Genomic DNA, 22,613 nt, shown 5'->3' with positions numbered 1-22,613 from the left:
TCCTTACATGATATGTGTTGTCATAGTCTAATGCTATTGTAGAGTTTCTGAACACGATTCCAGTATCAGGATCAATGCTGAACAAATATCCTCCTATAACAGGACTAGACTCCTGGGAATCAATACTAAACTGAGAGAAAAAACAAAAAAATAAATACTCATTAGTTGTTATTCAGAATAAATCATGTTACTAACATTTCATCCAGATGTCGTTACGTGGTGTTTTCAGTATAAGTTCAGAAGATGAATCAAACACTGTCACTTTGACCTTGAGAGAGGGTGGAATAGAAGGATTGTTGATAGGGTGAAATGTGGCAAATGATGGGTTGTGGGGATCGGTGAGGGTCGTGGGGGAGCAGAAGTAGTATCATTGACCTAAGGCTTGAACAAGGTAGTTTTATGCTCAAAGTTTGGTTTGAAATTGCGTAAACTACTGCTTTAGATGCAAAATTTTGATATGCTTTTTGGAAGGCACACTGGGCCACATTTCCAAAATGGTCCTGTGTGAATATCTATTTGTACGATTCAGATATTAGGAAAAACCTACTGTCATTGAATCTTCTACATCAGGGTCTGTCGCAGTAACTTGGTAGATGGACTTCAGATTTGGGTAGTTCTCATCAATGTTCACTGTGGCTGCAAAATAACCACAATTTTTGACAATTTTTAAATGCATATAACATTTACAGACTGGTCATCATCTCATTCCTCTCACCACCACCACTACCTCCCATTGTCTGACCTGTCGTTAGTGAATTTCATCTTGCTGTTCTTCTTGCTTCACATTTATCAAGCGGATTCTTCACAGACTTTGCTTCCAATAGTTCAGTGGTTAGCACTGCTGCCTCACAACACCAGGAACCTAGGTTCAATTCCATCCTTGGTAAAAACAATGACTGCAGATGCTGGAAACCAGATTCTAGATTAGTGGTGCTGGAAGACCACAGCAGTTCAGGCAGCATCAGAGGAGCAGTAAAATCGACGTTTCGGGCAAAAGCCCTTCCTGATGAAGGGCTTCACTAATCCAGCACCACTAATCAATTCCATCCTTGGGCAACTCTGTATTCTCCCTGCATCTGCTCTGGTTTCCTATCACAGTCCAAAGATGTGCAGGTTGAGTGGATTGGCCATGCTGAGTTGGCCTAGAGTGCCCAGGGATGTGCAGGCTAGGTGGGTTAGTCATGAAAATGCAGGGTTGTGGGGATAGGGTAGAGGGATGGATCTGGGTAGGATGCTCTTTGGAGGGTCGGTGTGATTCGAAGGGCCAAATGGTCTGTTTCCATACTGTCGGGATTCTAATGTAACTTGTATTTCATACAATAAAATGCATCTTATTAAGATGAGAGCCTCTTCGAAAGATTTACTTGAGATTGATGCCCTTTCACTCTAAAGCTACTAGGCCCTTCCACACAGTCAAGAAAAAAGGAATGGTGGCAGCATTCTTCTCCCCATTAAAAATGATAAAAGTTAGCTTTATGCTCACCTGTTCCCTGCACAAATGCTGGAGATGTACACACTGGAGGTTCATTGACAGGTTGTAATAATATAGTCAGTGTCACTGTGACAGTATTGAAACCCTTGTCAATGGCAAACACTTGGAGTGAATAGGATCGTTGTGTAGTGCTGCTATCATAATCTAAAACTTTTATTGTTGTCAAGATCCCTGTGACTAAAGACAAAAAAAGAAAATATTAATTTTCAGCCTACAAACCCGTAAGAGAGCAGCTTAGAATCTCAAAGGAATAAGACCCAATATTCAGGTCCTCCTTATAGTTTCAGTAACAATGCCCATCATACCAGTGTACCTTATAGTTAATTGCTATCATGCAAAAAACATGATGATTTGGTAGAACAGCAAGTGTTTGAATTCTCTCCCACACCAGGCCAAGTGAACTATGTTAGTCCTGACCCTGAAACAGGATGGTGACAGCAAAGCTTCCCAAAGTGAGCAACATTACAAACAGCAACATTATAAACAATCTAGTGGTGTAGCAGTTTCAGGGCAATCCCCAGTTTTAAAAGGAAAGGCCTGCAGAAAATGGCCTTTTGTGAAAAACTGGTCAACCTGGCATCTGTGCAGGCAGGATTTCCCAGCAGGCCTGCCAGAGTAAGGGCACACCTTCTTCCGGGGACAAAGATCCTCAGATGTATGAGACAACTCGACTAACAAAATGGCACCCGTCAAACATTACATCAAGGGACAGAGATAGAAATGGTAAAGAACCCCAAAACTGTGAACAATTGAGCATGTCTAGTTAGTGAGATATCGATTTACTCTAATCTGAAAACAGTTTGGGAGGCTCCATGAAGTCATCAAAATTTCAGTTAATTAAATTTGGGATGGTATCGACTCTTTTGTTTCCACAACTGACGAGATTAAGCCGGCCCCAGCTATCACCAGAGATGTTTTGTGAAACGGAATTACCTGAGGGGCGGAGGGGCGGAGCTGGCTGGCCCTTTGGAATTGCAAAGGTAGAGGGGGCAGCAGGACCAGCTATCAGGGCTCTGTTCCTTTCTCATTCTCCTCGCTCTGAGCTCGCTGTGTCTCTGGACACCAACCCTTTGGGGCTGAAGACATCGATCCTGTCTGTGACCTCGGACTTCAGAAGTCCTCAACAACACCTCAGGCAGAGAGCGAGCCCCACTGGACAAGCAAAAAGTCCCTCTGAGACTGGAAGTACCCTTTTCAGGCCAGGGTCACTGTTACTCTGGGGTAGTTGGTTAGGCATGGGGGGAGGATGGTTGTGTAATTCTTAAAGTATAAGTATCCTGTAAATTGTGTAAGGTTAAAGATTTAGGTTGTGTCTGCTCCATTCTCTTATATTTTATGTCATAGTATACAGTATAAGTTTCATCGAAGTGTTGTACAGATTGGGCAAGTTGAATTTTTTCTGTAATAACGTTCACTGGTAATGTTGAACTCATATTTGAGTCTGTCTGTGCTTCTTCTGGGTACACCAATTCAGGCTGAGTTCACAACAGATCCCAGACTATAATTCCAGTGTCAAGGACCAAAGGGTGGTCTTTGTGATTCGAACCACCCACTCAAAAGGGATTGCTGGCCAGAATAAGCAGTTTGATCTCTCTCTCTCTCTATCTCAGGGGTACTGCCCGAGTGGGTAGTTATTAGCTGGCCGTTGTCCCACCAACAGGAGAGGGAATCGCTCAGGCATTGGTGGGCGTTCACAATTACTGTGTAGAGATAAGTTCTAACTCGCTGGTCAGGCTTTCAACAGTGAGCTCAGTTCAGCTCTCTCTCTCCAGCGGAGTTGTCTGAGTGTGGTATTCCGGGTTTTTGAAGTTTCAGAGCCTGCTGGAGAGAGACCATCACAATACTCGGACAAGCCCAGACACCAGCCTGAGTGCAGAGTAAAGGAAAGAGGCCCTTCCACAGTGGTCAGTGGTGAAGATTACTCATACACAGCAGCAACAGTGAGGTGGAGAAAGAAACTGACTCAGCCTTGGAAATGATAGGATAAAACTAGAATGGGAGAGTAACAATGACAGGAAGTACCTGAATTGAGATGGCCTCAGGAGATGAATGAGAGTACACATTGGGAAGTCAGGCTAGAATTGCTCATAGCCTGACCCACCCATCAGCTGATTGTTACAAATTAACAAAATATGCCTAAGTGCATCTACAAGTTTATATATGCTTACCTGGATCAATGGAAAACTCATCAGATGGACTAGCTAATTTGAAAGATACAATATCACCAGCATCCTTATCAGTAGCATTCATCTGCAGTACCACTGTTCCATTCAGAATATCATCTGTGATATTGATTGGATTTTCAAGGCTGAAATTTAAGATTAAGGATGGATTCGTACATTCACTCATTGAGATTAACAATACACATTGTTTTTTCAGCTCAATGTTTCAACAACATATTTATCTTTAAAGAATAAATAGACAGTGCAAGTAAATTAATTCTAATATTTCGGGTAAAGTTCAATTATAAATGACTCTGTGTTCTTAAGAAGCTAGTACATTCAAGCCTTTCAATATCTACCTTACCTTACAATAGGAAGTTCATCATTCTCATCAATGATGTTAATGGTCAGAGTTCCTTCACAGGATTTTTGTGGAGCTGGGATTCCTTTGTCTTTCACTGTAATTTCCAACTTGAAGACCTGCACATGATCAGCAAAACAGCTGCTAAACAATGACTAAGGTAATCTAACCTTACCTGTTGAATTCTAATTCTATTTGACAATTACAACAACTTTCAGTCTCTGCCTCATATTAAACTTCTACGTAATAAAATTTAGATTAGATTAGATTACCTACAGTGGGAAAACAGGCCCTTCGGCCCAACAAGTCCACACTGACCCTCCGAAGAGCAACCCACCCAGACCCATTCTCCTACACTTACCCCTGACTAATGCACCTAACACTACGGGCAATTTAGCACGGCCAATTCACCTAACCTGCACATCTTTGGACTGTGGGAGGAAACAGGAGCACCCGGAGGAAACCCACGCAGACACAGGGAGAACGTGCAAACTCCACACAGACAGTTGCCCGAGGCAGGAATTGAACCTGGCTCCCTGGCGCTGTGAGGCAGCAGTGCTAACCAATGAGCCACCGTGCCACCCCCATTGTGAGTTTACCCCAGCCTTCACAGTTTGCTGAGACAAAATTGCTTCACGTTGTTTAGAAACCTTCAAACACTAGTTACGTTTTGGAGAATCACTTGCTAGGAGGTGAAGATTAAAAACCTGGAGGTAGCCAAAGAAATGGCGGCACGGTGGCACAGTGGTTAGCACTGCTGCCTCACAGTGCCAGCAACCCGGGTTCAATTCCTGCCTCAGGCAACTCTGTCTGTGTGGAGTTTGCACATTCTCCCTGTGGCTGTGTGGGTTTCCTCCCAGAATCCAAAAATGTGCAGGTTAGGTGAATTGGCCATGCTAAGTTACCCATTGTGTTAGGTGTAGGGGAATGGGTCTGGGTGGGTTGCGCTTCAGCGGGTCGGTGTGGACTTGTTGGGCCGAAGGGCCTGTTTCCACGCTGTCAGTAATCTAATCTAAATAAAAGGGTGCTAAACCTCATTATATTTCCAGCTTGCATAAATACTTGTTTCTTTTATTATAATAGTTATTTCTGCATCCATTTGCTGAACTGAGTGGCAGGCAAATCTGGTAAGGACTGGTCAATTCTGCAAAGCATTGTCCATATCCACACTTAAGGAAATGGGAAAGCGTCAGTGGTTCACACCAACCCAAGTTCTCGATGCTTTGAAAGGCTTTAGCAGAACTCCTGCAAAACTGTTGGATTTTTCCATGAACAGCTTTTAAGGGATCAGGTATCGCCCAGCCTGGCACCAAACTGTCAGACAATACCGTGTCCCTGAGTCCTGCTACATCCTTATTTGCCAGCCAGCTGTACTCAATGGGCAGGCAATGTTTCTCCTCAGTGGACTGACAGAGGGTGGCAGGCAGTTTACTGAGGAAATGTAGACAGACCAACAATTATGCATAACAACAATTTTTTGGGATGCAATGGTCAGACCACCAACATCACTTCCATTAGGCTATTAACCCTATGTTTCTTTTTAACAGTCTTTCCCAGTAGTAACTTTTTATTTTACTCTGGCTGGTTAAACCTAACTAGAAATTAATAGCCCAGAATTTGCATCAAAACAATGCTATCATCATTCTTATAGAATAAATCTGACAGTAATTTAAAGGGTCTGAATCTAGATATTGTTGTCACATCTATTTCGCTCCTCCATTTTGTGGTGCATTAGGTTTGACACTGTGGCACTCACCCACTAATCACCTACTCATCACCTACTAAACATGCCAGAAAAGTTAAAACTAGTGCATTCAGTCTCGATGGTGCAAATGATTTTTGCAGCGCAAACAGCAATTTATGGGCAGCATGGTGGCTCAGTGGTTAGCACTGCTGCCTCACAGCGCCAGGGTCCCAGGTTCAATTCCAGCCTCAGGCACTGTCTGTGTGGAGTTTGCACATTCTCCCTGTGCCTGTATGGGTTTCCTTCGGGTGCTCTGGTTTCCTCCCACAGTCCAAAGATGTGCAGGTTAGGTGAATTGGCCATGCTAAATTGCCCATAGTGTTAGGTGCATTAGTCAGAGGGAAATGGGTCTGGGTGGGTTACTCTTCGGAGGGTCGGTGTGGACTGGTTGGGCCGAATGGCCTGTTTCCACATTGTAGGGAATCTAATCAATTGCTGGAAAAACTCAGCAGGTCTGGCAGCATCTATGGAGAAAAGGCAGAGTTAACATTTTGGGTACAGTCACCTTTCTTCAGAACACTAGCAGACCTGCTGATCTTTTCTAGCAATTTCAGGTTGCATTTCTGATTTCCAGCATCCACAGTTCTTTTTTTTCGTAAATGTTGTGTGAAAATTGATAGGTAGCCTTTAAAAGTATTAACGCCAAGTGTTGCTTATTTATCACTAGAGTATTCAGGCCATTATTGTTACTGTATTGTGTTTGCTGTGATATGCTCTTAAACAAACATTATATTAGTGCTTTCCTAAAAACTCTATTTTTCTCACTAATTTGGTGTTTATTCACTCTTGGCCTCAACATTCGCAGAATTCCTGATTTCTAACATAAATGCAACAATGGATTGAGAAGAGAAAGCAAGCTGCTCAGTTCATTTGCTGCTACAGTGTGTCTATTTACGAAACATTCTGCAAACTCATTAAGAACCATTCCATTTACTCTTCATGAAATAACTCATCAGGTGTTCATTTTAAATAGAGGTGAGTAATTTATCAAAATGCCCTTTCGGGGGAAAAAAATCTGCCATCCTTAACTGGTCTGGCCTACCACAGTTAATGTGGTTGACTCTTAATTGCCCAGAAGATGTTTATAAATGCAGGCCTAGCCATTCGTTGTGAACAAATGATTTTAAAATCCTGAAATCAAACAAAAGCCCTTGAGTATAAAGAAAACAGGGAACATATTGAACGAGAAATTAGAAGGGCTAGAAGGAGCCATGAAATGTCCTTGGTAAGTAGGATTTAAGGAAAATCCAAAGGCATTTTATACGTTTATACGGAGCAAGAGGATAACTATAGAAAGGGTGGGCTCATGCAAGGACAAAGGAGTAAATTTATGCATGGAGCTAGAGGAAGTGGTTGAGATCCTTAATGAATACTTTGCATTGGTATTCACCAAGGAGAAGGACATGGATGACAGTAGGTTAGAGAGGGGTATGTTGATGTCTTAGTGTACATCAATATTAAGAAGGAGGTGATGACCCTAATGACTTATCTATCTGAAGGAGGCATGGGAAGGGATTGCTGGGGATTTGACAGAAATCCTTGTATCCTCTTTAGCCACAGGGAAGATCCTAAAGACTGGAGAATAGGCAATGTTGTTCCTTTGTTTAAGATGGTCAAGAAGGATAATCCAGGGAATTATAGGCCGGTGAGCCTTGTATCAGTGGTAGAGAAATTACGGGAGAAGATCCTTAGGAACAGGATTTACTCACATCAGGAGTAGAATAGATGTATTAGAGATAGTCAGTCAGCATAGCTTTATAAGGGAGGCCTTGTCTTTCAAACCTGATTGAGTTTTTTGAGGAAGTGACAACGATGATTGTGGGGAGGGCAGTGGATTTTGTCTACAAGGACTTTATTGAAGCATTTGACAAGATTTCTCATGGTAGGCTGGCCCAGAAGGTTAAGTCACATGGAATCTGTGGTGAGTTGGCAAGTTGGTTACAAAGTTGGATTGGTCAGAGAAGCTTGTTGGTGAGACCATATGCAGCAGATGGGATTAGTTTAGAATGTTATCATGATCAGCAAATATGGTCATATTAACAGTTAAGGAAATTTACATGGTATCCTGAATCATAATCCAGTGACATTGAAGAATTTTGATAGACAATTCCTGTTCCTGAATCAATACTGAAGAAATTTCCTCCTGTAACTGGACTTGATGTCTGGGATTTGATGTCAAACTGAAAAGAAACAAAAGGAGAGCATTATTTTCTTTCATGCAAATTTCAAAATGACATCGTTGTTATTGGATGTATCGCTCCTCACACCCACATTTTCTCCTGTTCCCAACTCAAGACAGCAATTTTTATTTGAATGAGAGCAGACAAATGAGACACCCCCAACAGTGGTTCTGAGATGCAAGCATTAACATTTCTAGTGAAGCCTGATCATGCCCCTAACCAATTGCAGCACACATTGGTCACTTTAACAAAAAATGGCAGTAACCTTAATGTTGAGCTTGACAGCCAGGGGGAACCCCATCCTTGCTGTTTGTGGGACCCTCAGCTCATTTTGGTCATTAATTAGTTCCCATCAGGGCACAGTCCCTTTAAAAGACAGGCACCTACCCACTGGAGTCACTGACCAATTGGAGGGCAAACAGTTCAACAGTTACAGTACCTCCATCTAGTGTGGTGGTGACTGCTGGAACTGCACCTAGAAAATAAGGACTCCATGGAAATAGGCACCCTCGTCAGAGGCCTCTGAGGAGTTGACAGCTCTGGTGAGAGTTGGGTTTACTGAAAGCCTGGGAGGTATTGGCACTGGGATAGCCATCGCCAATGCAGGGCCACTTCTTGTCTGGATACAAGGGCCCTCCCACCCAATCTCACAGGCACTGCATCATGTTTCACCAGGAGGCCTCATCAGATGGCATAAGACCCAGCTGCCATTCTTAATGTCAGTGGTCATGGTAAGAGGTCCTTAATTGGTTACTTAGAGTCATAGAGATAAACAGTCCCTAGGGTTCTTATTAAAATCTTTCACCTTAACTCTATGCCCTCTAGTTTCGGACTCCCTTAATCTGGGGAAAAAGACCATGGCTATTCATTCTATCCATACCCCTTATGATTTTATAAACTTTGATAATGTCACCCCTTAGCCTCCGAAACTCCAGGGAAAAATCTCCAGTCTATTCAGCCTCTCCCTCTAGCTTAAACTCTCCAACCCTGGCAACCTCCTTGTAAATCTTTTCGGAGCCCTTTCAAGTTTAACATCATCTTTCTTAGAGCAGGGAGACTGCAATTGAATGCAGTATTCTAAACATGGCCTCATCAATGTTATGTACAGCCACAACATGACCTCCCAATTCACTGACCAATGAAGGCAAGTGTGCCAAATGTCACCTTCATTATTCTATGTACCTGCGACTCCATGTTCAAGGAAATACGCACCAGCACCCTAACATCTCTTTGTGCAGCAACACACCCCAGGGCCCTAACTTTAATTGTATAAGTCCTGCCCTGGTTTGCCTTAGTAAAATGCAACACCTCATATTTATCTAAATTATACTTAATCTGCCACTCTTCGATTCATTGGCCCATTTTATCAAGGTCCCGTTGTACACTGAGATAACCTTCTTCATTGACACCAATTTTGGTGTCATCTGTAAACTTACTAACCATACCTGCTATGTTCAGATCCAAGCCATTTATGTAAATGATGAAAATCAGTGGATATAGCACCAGTGTCCTTGCAGCACACTGCTAGTCCCAGGCCTCCGGTCTGAAAAACTATCCTCTGTCTCGTACCTTCAAGCCAACTGTGTATCAAATTGGTCAGCTTCCCCTGGATCCTATGTGATCTAATCTTGCTAATTAGTCTATCATGTGGAACCTTCTTGAATGCTTTGCTGAAGTCCATCACTCCGACCTTCCTCAATCTTCTTCATCACCACTTCAAAAATCTCAATCAAGTCAGTGAGACATGATTTCCTACATACAAAGCCATGCTGACTATCCCTGATCTAGCCTTGCCTTTCCAAATACATATAAATCCTCTCCCTCAGAATCACCTCTAACAACTTACCCACTACTTACAACAAGCTGACCGGTCTATACTTCTTTGGCTTTTCCTTACCATCTTTCTTAAATAATGGTATCATATTAGCCATTCTCCAGCCTTCAGGCATCTCGCCCATGGCTGTCAATGATACAAATATCTCAGCCAGGGGCCTGGCAATCACTTCCCATGCTTCCCACGAAGTTCTATGGATACACCTCATCAGGTGCCAGGGATTTATCCACCTTTATGCGTTTTAAGACCTCCAGACCTCTGAAATATGGACACTTTTCAAGACATCACCATTTATTTCCCAAGTCCCTAGCTTCCATGTCCTTCTCCACAGTAAATAATCGCGTGAAATATTCATTTAATATCCTACCCATCTCCTGTGGTTCCACAAATAGATGGCCTCTTTGATCTTAAAGGAGCCTATTCTCACCTTAGTTACTATTTTACCTTTAATGTATTTGTGCAATCTCTTTGCATTTTCTTTAACCCTATTTGCCAAAGCTATCTCCTATCCTCTTCTTGCCCTCTTGATTTCCCTCTCGGGTATACTCCCACTGCACTTGTACTCCTCTAGGGACTAACTCAATTGGCAACTGAGTGGGAGGGTCATTTTCCAGGCTCTCTGCCACTGTTACAATGGCATGGTCTCGGGAATAAAATGGACACTCCCTGCCTAGCTATTTTATGGGCTCCCTGTCTCCTGTGCCATCCCTAGAAAGCATCATTGCATGTGAGGTCGGATCAGTTTCCTATTAAACAACACTTCGAATCTTCATGAGTTCAATGGCAACAAAAATGACAAGAGATGTGTTACTTGCAGCCAGCCAGATACTGCCCCATTACCAGCAACATAGAAAAATAGCAGCAGGAGAAGACCATTCAATCCATTTAGCCCAATTCTGCCATTCAACATGATGAAGGTGCATCTTCTCTCTCAAAGCCATTATCCTGCTTCTCCCCATATATCTTAACAACTTTAAGTTCTAGGGATACATTTCTTTATTTCCTAAACATATTTATTAAGTTGGCCTTCTCAATCTGCTGTCATAGAGAATTCCACAGGTTCACTAAACTCTGAGTGACGAAATATCTCCTCTTCTCAGACCATATGACCATAAGACATAGCAGCAGAATTAGGTCATTTGAGCAACCGAGTCTGCTCTGCCCTTTGATCATGGCTAATATATTTGTTAACTTCATTCTCCTGCCTTCTTTCCATAACCTTTAATCCCTGACTTATCAAGAATGTTCTATCTCTGCCTTAAATAAACTCAATGATTTTCAACGTGTTTCACAGAATCACCACCCTCTGGTTGAAGAAATTCCTATTCATCTCAGTTCTCAAGGATCATCCCTTCACTCTGAGGTTGTGCCTTTGGGTCCTGGTCTCTCCTACTAGTGGAAACATCATCTCCACGTCCACTCCATACAGCCTTTTCAGTATTCTGTAAGTTTCAATGAAATTCCCCCCCCATCCTTAAAAAATATATCGAGAACAAACCCAAAGTCCTCAACTGTTCCTGATACGAGACGATCTTCATCCTTGGGATCTTTCTTGTAAACCTCCTCTGGACTTCTTCCAACACCTGCACATTCTTCCTGAGGGATGTGGCTCAAAACTGCTCACAATATTCTACATTTGGTCTGGTATACAGCCTCAGCAGTACATCCCTGTTATTGTATATTAGCCCTCTCAAAGTGAATGTTAATGTTGCATTTGATTTCCCAACTGCCAACTGAACCTGCATGTTAACTTCAACAGAATCCTGAACTAGGATTCTTAAGACCCTTGCACTTCAAATTTCTGAAGCCTTTGCCCTTTTAGAAAATAGTATACACCTCTGTTCTTATTAGCAAAATTTAACCTTACACTTTGCCACTTTGTAATGAATTGGCCACTTCTTTGCCTACTCTCCAAGCCTGTCCAAATCCTTCTGCAGTCTTCTCGCCTCCTCAGCACCACCTATCCCTCCACCTATCTTTGTGTCATCTGCAAACCGAGCTACAGTGCCCTCAGTTCCTTTGTTCAGATTATTAATGTGTAACATGAATAGATGTGGTTCCAACACCGACTCCTGTCTGTGGAGTTCCACTAGTCACTGGCTGCCATCCTGAAAAAGATCAGTTTATCCCCACTCCATGCCTTTTGCAAGTCCACCAATTCTCTATCCATGCCAGTACCTTGCCCCAACATCATAGGCTCTTATCTTATTTTGCAGCCTCTTGTGTGACACCTTGTCAAAGGAATTTTGGAATTCCAAGTAGATCATTATCTCCTCAAAGAATTCTAACAGATTTCCCCTTGACAAAGTCATGCTGCCTTAACCCAATTTTACCATGCATTTCCAAGTACTTCACAATCTCATCCTTAACAATGGACTGTAAAACCTTACCAATGACTGAGGTCAGGTTAACCGGCCTATAATTTCCCATCCTCTCTTTCCTTCCTCACTTCTTAACTATTAAGTTACATTAGTAATTTTCCTGTCCTCTTGGACACTCCTTGATTCTAGTAATTCCTGAAAGATAACCACCAATGCCTCCACAATCTCCTCAGCTAGTCCATTCAGAACTCTGGGGTGTAATCCATCCAGTCTGGGTGATTTAACCACACTCAGGCTTTTTAGCTTCCCCAGCATCTTCTTCTTAGTGATGGCTACTACACTCACTTCTGCTCCTTGACTCTCCTGAATCTCTGGTGCACTACTAGTGTCTTCCACTGGAGAGACTGATGCAAAGTACCTGTTCAGTTCATCTGCCATTTCCTTGTTGCCCATTATTACTTCTCCAGCTATTTTCCAGTGATCCAATGCCCAGTCTTTCCTTTCTCTTACCCTTTTGGATATCTAAAGAAGTTATTGCAATCTTCTTTTATATTACGAGCTAGTTGGCCTCATATTTCATTATCTCTCTCCCTATTGTTTATTTAATTGTCTTCTGCTTGTTTTTAAAGGCTTCCCACTCCTATGGCTTCCCACTAATCTTCTCCACATTGTAGGCTTTATCTTTTGCTTCTGTGCTGCTCCTGACTTCCCTTGTCAACCATAGTTGACTGTTCCTCCCCTTAAAAAAAGTCGCCATAGGTGAAGTTACCATAGCCTTTGCAGACCAACAGCTGCTCTCTCACTAAACAGAAATGACTGGTAGTGGTTGAATCAGAAGGCCACCACACCGCAGATGAGGGGAGATGTTGAGAAGGAGTATCCTTCCACACCAGCTGGTCTGGGATCTGAATTCGGGTGCCATTGCTCTGTATTGCAAACCAGCTGTCCAGCCAACAGATCCCTAAACTTTATATATCTCCTCTCTAGATCTAAGACAATCCTTAATTTCTTTTGTTAACCATGGTTGGGTCACTTTTCCTGTCTAATTCTTAGACGTTGGAGTGCAGGTTCATAGTTCCTTGAAAGTAGAGTCACAGATAGATAGGATAGTGAAGACGGCTTTCCTTTACTGGTCAGAGCATTGCATGTAGAAGTTGGGAGGTCATATTGCAGCTGTACAGGACATTGGTTAGGCCACTTTTGGAATATTGGATACAATTCTGGTCTCCCTCATATCAATAGGATATTGTGAAACTTGAAAGGATTCAGAAAGTATTTACAGGGAATGTTGCCAGTGTTGAAGGATTTAAGCTATAGGGAGAGATTGAAAATGCTGGGGCTATTTTCCCTGGAGCATCGGAAGCTGAGGGATGACTTTATAGAGGTTTATAAAATCATGAGGGGCATAGATAGGATAAATAGGCAAGGTCTTTTCCTTGGGATGGGAGTCCAGGACTAGAGGGCATAGGTTCGAGGTGAGAGGGGAAAGATTTAAAAGGGACTGTAGGGGCACTTTTTTCACACAAAGGGTAGTGCATGTATGGAATGAGCTGCCAGAGGAAGTGGTGGACACTGGAACAATTACAACATTTAAAAGGCAGCTAGATGGGTATATGAATAGGAAGGGTTTAGAGGGGTATGGGCCAAGTGCTGGAAAATGGGACTAGATTAGGTTAGGATATCTGATCGGCATGAACGAGTTGGACCAAAGGGTCTGTTTTTGTGCTGTACATCTCTGTGACTCTATGTTCCTTAAATGTCAGCCATTGCATATCGAACATCATGGATTTTGATGAAATTACTTAATTTATCAAGCCAACTCACTACTCATACCTTTATAGTATCCCTTTTTTTATTCAGAACTATAATTTTGAATTGAACTATTTCACTTTCCAAACCAAAGAAGAGTTGTATCGTGTTAGGGTCACCTTTTCCCAGAGGCTCTCTCACAACCAGATCAGTTAATAAGCTATTCTCAATGCTTAAAATCAAACATAGGGTAACATATGTCCTGATTTGTTCCACAATATACTGGTCTATAAAACTATCTCATGTACACTCCTACAAGGCTGATCATTTCCTGAATCCTTTCTCATTTTTGCACTAATTATATTTTTACTAGCCATGCCACCTCACCTCCTTGTCCTTTTTGCCTGTCCTTCCTGCAGTTTGAACCCCTTTGGATGGTAAATTCCCAGTTTTGGTTACCCCACAGGCATTCCTCCATTTTCAAAATCATACCATACCTTGTTACAACTAGATACAGTCAGTTCTGCCATAACGTGGTAGTTCTGTTCTCATGCAATCCCATGAAGTAAGAAAATTGTTTAATAGCAGCACCATTTAAACTAATGGGGCCAGAATCGTGTCATAACCAATACAGACTTTAAAAGTTCATGCTTTAGAAACAGTGTCCCCAATTTGTCAATTGCATTATAGTGAATTCACATTAATGAAATGTGTGTTATACCTGTACACATTAATTCATCTACCTTATTGCAAATGCTCTGTTAAGTCAGGCATAGTACCACATAGACTTTTTGATATTTTTACACATTTTTTCCCAGCCCAAAAGCCCTAATAAGTGCTAGCTGTCATTCCTGCTGCCTTCCATTTTTGTGGTTTTTTTAGTTTTCTTTGCCTCCCTACTTTGCTCTTGCATTGAAATGCAGAGCAGGCTTGATATATAGAACACCTTGCTCCTTCTTGATGTTGCACTGAAGTTGACTCCTTTCTGACATCTATGGTCTGTTATAGGGAGTATATTCATTTCTCAAAGAAGGTGCTGAAATTAAGTTGTGATGTAGCTTTGGTCCCTTCATGTTGTGATCCTGAACAGTCGTCATTAATTGACACAATTACTACCAATTCCTATAGATCATTATTTTCAGGCATATAGCAACTAAATTAACTTAATAATGTAGTAATTATCACACTAGGAAAACCTTACTGTTAAAGAGTCCTCAAAATCTGGATCTGTTGCAGAAACCTGGTAGATGGCTGTTAGGTCATCATTTGTCTCATTAATATCGACTGATGCTGCAATTGAAGAACAAACAAGAATAGCGGTCTGCTCACTCTTGATGTTTCTGCATCTAATATATGTTCACTATCCGAGAGTTGCATTTCAGATGCGATGTTAATCTGCTTGCTACTTTAATGGCGACAGAAGAGGAACTTTTTATTGGTCCACATCAGACCTGGTTTAAGAATTTCTGTTATTACACTCCCACCCAGTTCCATCCTGGGATATTTCATCAACAAGGGGTGCTGTGTTTTGGAACAGTGAGACCATTATCAGGGTTCTGAACAAATGCCCTTTTTATTATTATTTTCTAACTTGAAGACTGAGTGGACAAAACACTAGGGCTGTGTACTGGTATATTTAACTGGGGAATCTTGGTGATCCTTTCTGCCATTTATTAGAGTCTGCTCCAAGGTGTCTTGGCTTGGATTGCATATGGACCTTACAGTGTTTCAGCTCTGTAAACTGTATATTGTTTCAATTGCTGAAGTTTGTAGTTCTGCACACTGAGGAATGCTAGAAGAGCTCAGTATAATCCCAATTGGGGAGGTAACCAGTTGTAGAATCCCAACAAAGCATAAAGAGGCCATTCAGCCCATTGAGTCTGCATTAATGCTCTGAAGAGCACCCCACCTAGACTCAGACCACTACCTTATCTCTGTAATCCCATATTTACTATGGCTAAACCACCTAACTTGTACATTCCTGGATATTATGGGACAATTTAGCATGGTCAATCCACCTAACCTGCACAACTTTGGACAATATGGGCATCATCATGCAACTCCATTCACTGTCATTTCCCCTTTGAGCCCTGAGAATGACATTAGGTCATGTAGAGGCTGTAGAACAACCATTTTGCATTTTAATTGTTTGCAGTAATGAATCAATAATGCAGTTTCTGAAATGTGGGCTATCAATATAGGGCTGTAATTATAACTATTTATGTTAGTCTCTTGTAAAATAGTGTACAAAGGTAATTTGTCTCAACATTAATATTAGAAACAGTAATCCTGTACCAAATGGTTCTGCTTGCGTTTACACCAAATAATATTTATTGTCTACATTTTAATTGTAGATGGAGCTTCTGTGCTCCTTGAAGAATTATTTCAGGTGCAATTTTTTTTGTCATGTTTATAAGTCAAAACATCACCTTTTAAACACCAGACCTCATATTTCATAGACCCTCTGGCATGGATTTTAGTTTCAGGGGTTGGAATATTTTAATCAATGTGCACCTAACAGTGTAATAGTTAAGTCAGATGCATTTTTTTCCAAAATACGAAAAAAAAATGCTGGCACTCAGCAGATCAGGCATCTGTGGAGAGAGATGGAATTAAGACTTCTGGTTCATGACCTTTCATCAGTGCAGCTGTTAGATAGAAATGCAACAGTTTTTAAGCCAGTTTCTAGGATAGGTGTTGGAGGGAGAGGAGCAGAAAGAACTAAAGGGAACATCTATGTTGAGGAGTAAGTCGAGGGTCATTAATCAACAAAAGACTTTGTGATATGAAAGAAAAGAGAATGTCGATGAATCTCCAAATATGCAAAGGTTCTGTCTGTGATAAGCACGTGAATGTAAAGAGCAGCCATATGATTGCATTGTGAAGAAAGAATTGAACCATCAAAATGGCACAAACAAATAAAGATGGAGGTTATGAAAGTTGCTGAATCTAAGCCCAGAAGGCTGAAGAGTGTCAGAATGGAAGAGAAGGATCTGTTCCTTGAGTGTGTGTTGAGCCAAACATATTTATATTCCTTTCAGATACATAATTAACTCTTTCACCATCAGGATTAAACAAAGTGAACAGTCATGATGTGGCAGAATTCTTTTTGATTTCCCAAAACTGAAACTTACAAGTGTCATATTTTTACCAAATATCACCAATAGTTCAGACACTGAACTTCACAATCTTATGCTGCATTTTACCTGGAAGCCATTATGAGGACAGACTGTTGCTGGAAAAAAAAACTTGACTCAATGTTATCAGAGCAAAGTCAAATTCATTGCAATCATTATTCAACTAAATATTACGATTAATAATTTAAGTATCTTCACCTGTCCCTGCTGTAAATACAGCATCACATATTGGATCTTCATTGACTGCAATCAATGAAATACGCAGGGTGCAAATTGCTTGGTTCCCTCCTAGGTCTTTAACGACCACTTTTAATGTATAGAATATGGCCACAGACACATTGTCATAGTCCAGTGTGAATGTATTGGTGATTATTGCAGTGTCTCCAACTGAAGGACAAAAAAGAAACACGCATTTCAGCCAGATAAAACTCAGGAAAATAGTATTTCCTTATTAACATAACAAAATGACAGCTGGAAGTGCCGATTGTACTGGTTTATAAATTATAAGTCGAGAAGAACAATTGACAGAGAGTGTGAGCAAACCAAAATATTACTTGAATGGGAAATGAAATGTCACAAAAGAGGGATACGCTTGAAGATTCTATATACTCAGAGAGTAGCAAGGGTATGGAATGCTTTGCCTGCAATGGTAGTGAATTCGCCAAGTTTAAGTGCATTTAAGTTGTCATTGGACAGGCATATGGATATACATGGAATAGTGTAGGTGGGATGGGCTTCAGATTAGTATAACAGGGCAGCGCAACATCGAGGGCCGAAGGGCCTGTACTGCGCTGTAATGTTCTATGTTCTATAACTCTCATTAATGGCCGGGATTTATTCGTCTGAACCCTTCTGCAGGTTTGTGCGGCATTACTTATTTTACAATTTACCCGGTTCTTTCTCTGACCCATATCAGAGCAAAGGTACACAACCAATATATTAAATGGCAAAATAATGGCATAAAATACTACTTGAACTATACAAATATTCATCATTGAGAGAGAAAAGTTGCATAAAGGAAAATTGGAGTTAAAAAAACATACATATAAAGAACAATATCATAAATTTGCCCGAACAATCCGGACTCAAACTAAACTGAAATATCAAATGAAATGGTGCAACATGCAAATATCAGACACATCATGATAAAGAGTGATCATGTGCACTGATGTGCTCGTATACAAATAAACAAAATCAAATAAGAAACATCACATCCACAAATAATATCCAAATAGCAGATTAAAGACCTACATAACTCAGGACAAAGAAATGTATAAATGAGCCTCAAAAACAGGAATAAATAATTACGCATAATAAAACAAGAAATAGAAAAGTCTCATGCAAACCTCATCAGTATCCTATGTATAGTTAATTGCATTCCTACCTTGGGAAATTTGAAAGGAAGGATCATTTACTGCAAAGCTATAAGTTAGTCCATCACTGTTGTCACTATCTGAAGCAGATAAAGTTGTCAGTAATGTCCCAGGAGCCACATCATCATTAAGGGTTAAGGTACTTGTTGGACAGTTGCTGAAAAGGTACACAATTTTCCTATTTAGTAAACAATGGACCATTAATGCAAGTGAGAACTGGTCTTGTCTAATAACATGGTCATGATGTACCTGATGATGGGAACTTCATCATTTACATCAGTAATTGTGATCGTTACTGTGCCTGTGCAAGAGAGGCTTGGAGATCCCGTGTCACTAATAGATACCACAGCGTAGAAAAGCTGAAGGCAAAGAACAAAACTCAGGATTACATCAATTAATGAGATCTCTGTGAATGAAGACAGTAAATTGAGTTGAACAAGGTATCTGGGCTGAAGATTCTCTTCTTAATCAATAATAAAAATATATTTCATACCATGTCACCATTTTCAAAATCCAAAGCAGCTGCTGTGGTAATCTGACCCACGTTGTCCAGGTTAAATAGTGCAGTGGTTCTTGTGGAGGAACTTGACAGAAAAGAATACTTGAGAAAAAAAGGAGAAAGTTATATATCTGTCAGTTAATATTCAATTCTTTTGGTGAGCATTTGGATGAACTTTACATTCTGCCTTATTTGAACCTGAATTTGGTCAGATCAAACCAAATTGAAGTTATGGTTTCTTCCAGATTTAGATTTGGATCCTGTTATCTGCAAGTCTCCACCTGAATCTCTGATAATCAATTCCAAAGTGAAAATCGATGACCTACGAAGTGATCTCTTGTGCTAGTGTTTAGGGAATGTAAAGACTTTTGCAATGTTTGAGGAGATACCAGAAATGAAATGGAAAAATGAGGATAGAGACTGTGGGACAGGAATTGGAGAAAGTATGGAATGTGGGAGAGAGGACAAGAGATGAAGTGATGTGACAAATGGGGATGGATAAAAGTAAATAAACAGGAAAACTTTAAGGTAAATGTGAAGAGAGCAAGAAGAATAAAGAAGAAGGTAGCACAGTGGAGAGGGGTCTGTGGGAAAATGGGCAATAAGGGAATGAGGGAATGTTCAAATATTAAGTTGGGAAGATATGTGGAAGAGAAAGAGAGTGAAGAAGGTGGAGTTTGGGATTTAGAATTGAATGGACAATGAGGGCAGGAAGGCAAACAGGAGAGATTGAGGAAGAGGAAGACAAGGAAAAAGATTTGATGGAGAATGATCATTTCCAAGAATGTCAGTTCCTCTCTGTCAGTGCCCCTACGATCAATACCTTTGAGATCTCCATTTAACAGAATTTTAATTTAGTTATAAACCACATGAACACTATCACTGTGAGAATGTATACTCCCTGATTCTCCCCTGATCTCTGACTATTCTCTATAAACCATCATATACATATTACTGGAAAAAGCCGCAAAACATTTTAAATGAGGTTCCAAAGTTGACTTGCCTATCTTAAATATAATCAAGATCAAAAATGCTATTTATGTTTTAGGAAAAGACTTACTTGTAAAGGATCTTTATCAGGATCAGTTGCAGTTAACTTATAGACAGAGGCACCAATAGTAATAGTCTCTGGAAGAGCAACAGATGGTCCTGTACCAAAGGAAATATGCTTCATGCAAACAGCATTGTATTGATGATAAGTGATACATTAATGGCAGTAAATTTGATTATTTTTCTGATAAAATATTTGAATAACATCTTCACTTTCTTGGTGGCATTTATCCCAGTGGAAAAGAATATTTGCCATGATCATTGAGGATTCGAGATTTTGTGACCTGATTTAATTTTTCTTGGTGACTACCTTCCTGAATAGCCATCATCTGATAGCAGGGAACAGAGCTGAGTATTACTTTTGAACTTGGGTCACCTGCTGATCATCATCAGGAGGCTGGATTCAGAGATTGTTTGGGGTGGCACTTACAATCAGAGAAATTTAAGGTGGTGAGGCTACTGTATAGGTCAGAGCTCAGAAATCAGGATCCTTGGAGGAGGAGTGCTTGTGGGGAGGGTGTGAGGTGGAAATATTACAATAGCTGGCTGTTTTGGCAGGCTGAGAGAGAAAATGCTGCTTTCTTTTAGCTCACACCTTCAATGCTGGTAAAACACTTCCTAGTTCAAAATGGCTGCTCTCACTACTCTTTACTTGCCATGCTTCGTCCACACTGGAACACCAGGCAGACAGCCATTAAATTTAACATATATATTTGCATTGGTCTGGATAATTGAAATATGAGCCTTTCAGATCTTTGATTGGAGTTTCTTTTGAGTGCAGATAATTACTGAAAATGTTTAAGTTATAAATTTCGCCTAATACACTGGCAGCAATATGTTTTCCAGGTCATTCCCTCTTATGCACAATCAGACTCTTGTTCCCATTATGTCAGAACTCCTGCTATGCAGTATGATAGTGCAAGAATTGCAACAATATGAGTCCACTTCAATGTGGCAGACTTCTATCTTCCTTCTGCTGATGTACAGAAGAATGGTACAGAACAAATGAATGAATTTATATGCATTCTAAATTAATAATTGATTCTTGAAAGACAAAACATGATTAGACATAATTTGTTAGTCGATGTAAACCTAATTAATTATAATCACTATTTAGCATATGTCAAGGCTAATAACTGAAATATCTTCACCTGTCCCCGCTGTAAATATAGATTCGCATATTGGATCTTCGTTGATGGGAATCAATGAAACGTTCAGGTTGCACGTTGCTTGGTTCCCGCCCAGGTCTGTAACTAACACATTTAACGTATAGAACGAGGCCACAGACCCATGGTCATAGTCCAGTGTGAATGTATTGGAGATTATTGCAGTGTCTCCAACTGTAAAACAAAGAAGCTTCAGTTTCAAGTATAATTCGACATTATGGCATGAGGATTTGAAAGTACTGATAGATTCTATCAATAAGTCATAAGCAATGGAAAGCAATACTCAGGTAGTGTCAGGGGAATGAGGTTTTCCATGCGAGAGAAATGAAGTGCTCGTTAAAAAGTTTGCAACGATCACTGTTGTCAAGGTAACCACATTTGCCCTTCAGAACAAATTACTGAATTGGCTTTTTTATGTCACTGACTCAGATATGTTTCTCTGTGGACCCTTCTGAAAAGGTCTTCTTTATACAACACATGCACATTATGATTGATTATGATAGTTCTCTGACTTATTACAGGAAAATAAAACTAATAAGTTCATGCTTTGTTCTATGTCAACCTTTTTTATTAGCTCAAACACAAGGAATTGGAATTCAGGTTTTTTCTTATTCAAATTCTGATTTTTGTTAACCAGTGAGTCTTCCACCCTAAACATCTTTAAAAATAATGACGCACAAATTGCCACAACTTATTTTAGATTCACTAAACAGAAGAGTTGTACAAAGAAAAAGCACTGCAAGAAACAGTAAAAATAGCACAAAAATCTGAGAACTCTGAGCTGTAGGACACATAGTCATTGCAGAGAACAAATTAGCACTGATTAGCACTGACTATAGGGAGAGGAAGACAGATATGCCCACAGGAGCCATATGCTAACAAAAAGTAAGAATAATTTTATACATGCACAGGAAAAATGAAACTTGAAGTAAGAAAACATCATATTCATAAATCCAAGGACACAAACATCAGAGGAATGCAAAACATGGCATCAAACAAAGAAACACACATGAACAAAAAAGGGGAGAAAATTGACACCATCAGACCCACAGACAAATATATTATGCACCCATTTCATCATGACAAATGTCCTATGAAATTTGCAATAATTACTTGTGTTCCTACCTTGGGAAATTTGAAATGAAGATTCATTTGCTGCAAATCCAAAAATCAGATTATCAAAGCTGTCACCATCTGAGGCAGATAAAGTTGTCAGTAATGTCCCAGGAGCCACATCATCATTAAGGGTTAAGGTACTTGTTGGACAGTTGCTGAAAAGGTACACAATTTTCCTATTTAGTAAACAATGGACCACTAATGCAAGTGAGAACTGGTCTTGTCTGATAACATGGTCATGATGTTTAATGTACCTGATGATGGGAACTTCATCATTTACATCAGTAATTGTGATCGTTACTGTGCCTGTGCAAGAGAGGCTTGGAGATCCTGTGTCATTAATAGATATCACAGCGTAGAAAAGCTGAAGGCAAAGAACAAAACTCAGGATTACATCAATTAATGAGATCTCTGTGAATGAAGACAGTA

At 40.4% G+C, this 22,613-nt stretch overlaps 1 protein-coding gene across 1 annotated transcript in view; it reads right to left on the bottom strand.

Moving 5' to 3' along the window:
* Positions 1-22,613, bottom strand: part of LOC122561461 (protocadherin Fat 4-like) — a 188,238-nt gene that overhangs the window by 44,493 nt on the left and 121,132 nt on the right. The window contains exons 26-40 of the mRNA XM_087999295.1: positions 22,439-22,548; positions 22,194-22,339; positions 21,054-21,242; positions 19,913-20,001; positions 18,847-18,954; positions 18,603-18,712; positions 18,365-18,510; positions 17,179-17,367; positions 15,045-15,133; positions 7,817-7,939; positions 4,019-4,134; positions 3,661-3,800; positions 1,484-1,669; positions 548-636; positions 8-130 (exon numbers count right to left, since the gene is read on the bottom strand). Coding sequence (XP_087855421.1) covers positions 8-130; positions 548-636; positions 1,484-1,669; positions 3,661-3,800; positions 4,019-4,134; positions 7,817-7,939; positions 15,045-15,133; positions 17,179-17,367; positions 18,365-18,510; positions 18,603-18,712; positions 18,847-18,954; positions 19,913-20,001; positions 21,054-21,242; positions 22,194-22,339; positions 22,439-22,548 — 1,953 coding nt within the window. The remainder of the gene's footprint in view (positions 1-7; positions 131-547; positions 637-1,483; positions 1,670-3,660; positions 3,801-4,018; positions 4,135-7,816; positions 7,940-15,044; positions 15,134-17,178; positions 17,368-18,364; positions 18,511-18,602; positions 18,713-18,846; positions 18,955-19,912; positions 20,002-21,053; positions 21,243-22,193; positions 22,340-22,438; positions 22,549-22,613) is intronic.

Source organism: Chiloscyllium plagiosum, unplaced genomic scaffold (assembly GCF_037043375.1).
Source record: "Chiloscyllium plagiosum isolate Xiang-an unplaced genomic scaffold, Cpla_swu_hap1 HiC_scaffold_23, whole genome shotgun sequence".
Taxonomy (NCBI): domain Eukaryota; kingdom Metazoa; phylum Chordata; class Chondrichthyes; order Orectolobiformes; family Hemiscylliidae; genus Chiloscyllium; species Chiloscyllium plagiosum.
The sequence above is the reverse complement of the archived record's forward strand: the minus strand, read 5'-3'. Positions and strand labels throughout refer to the sequence as shown.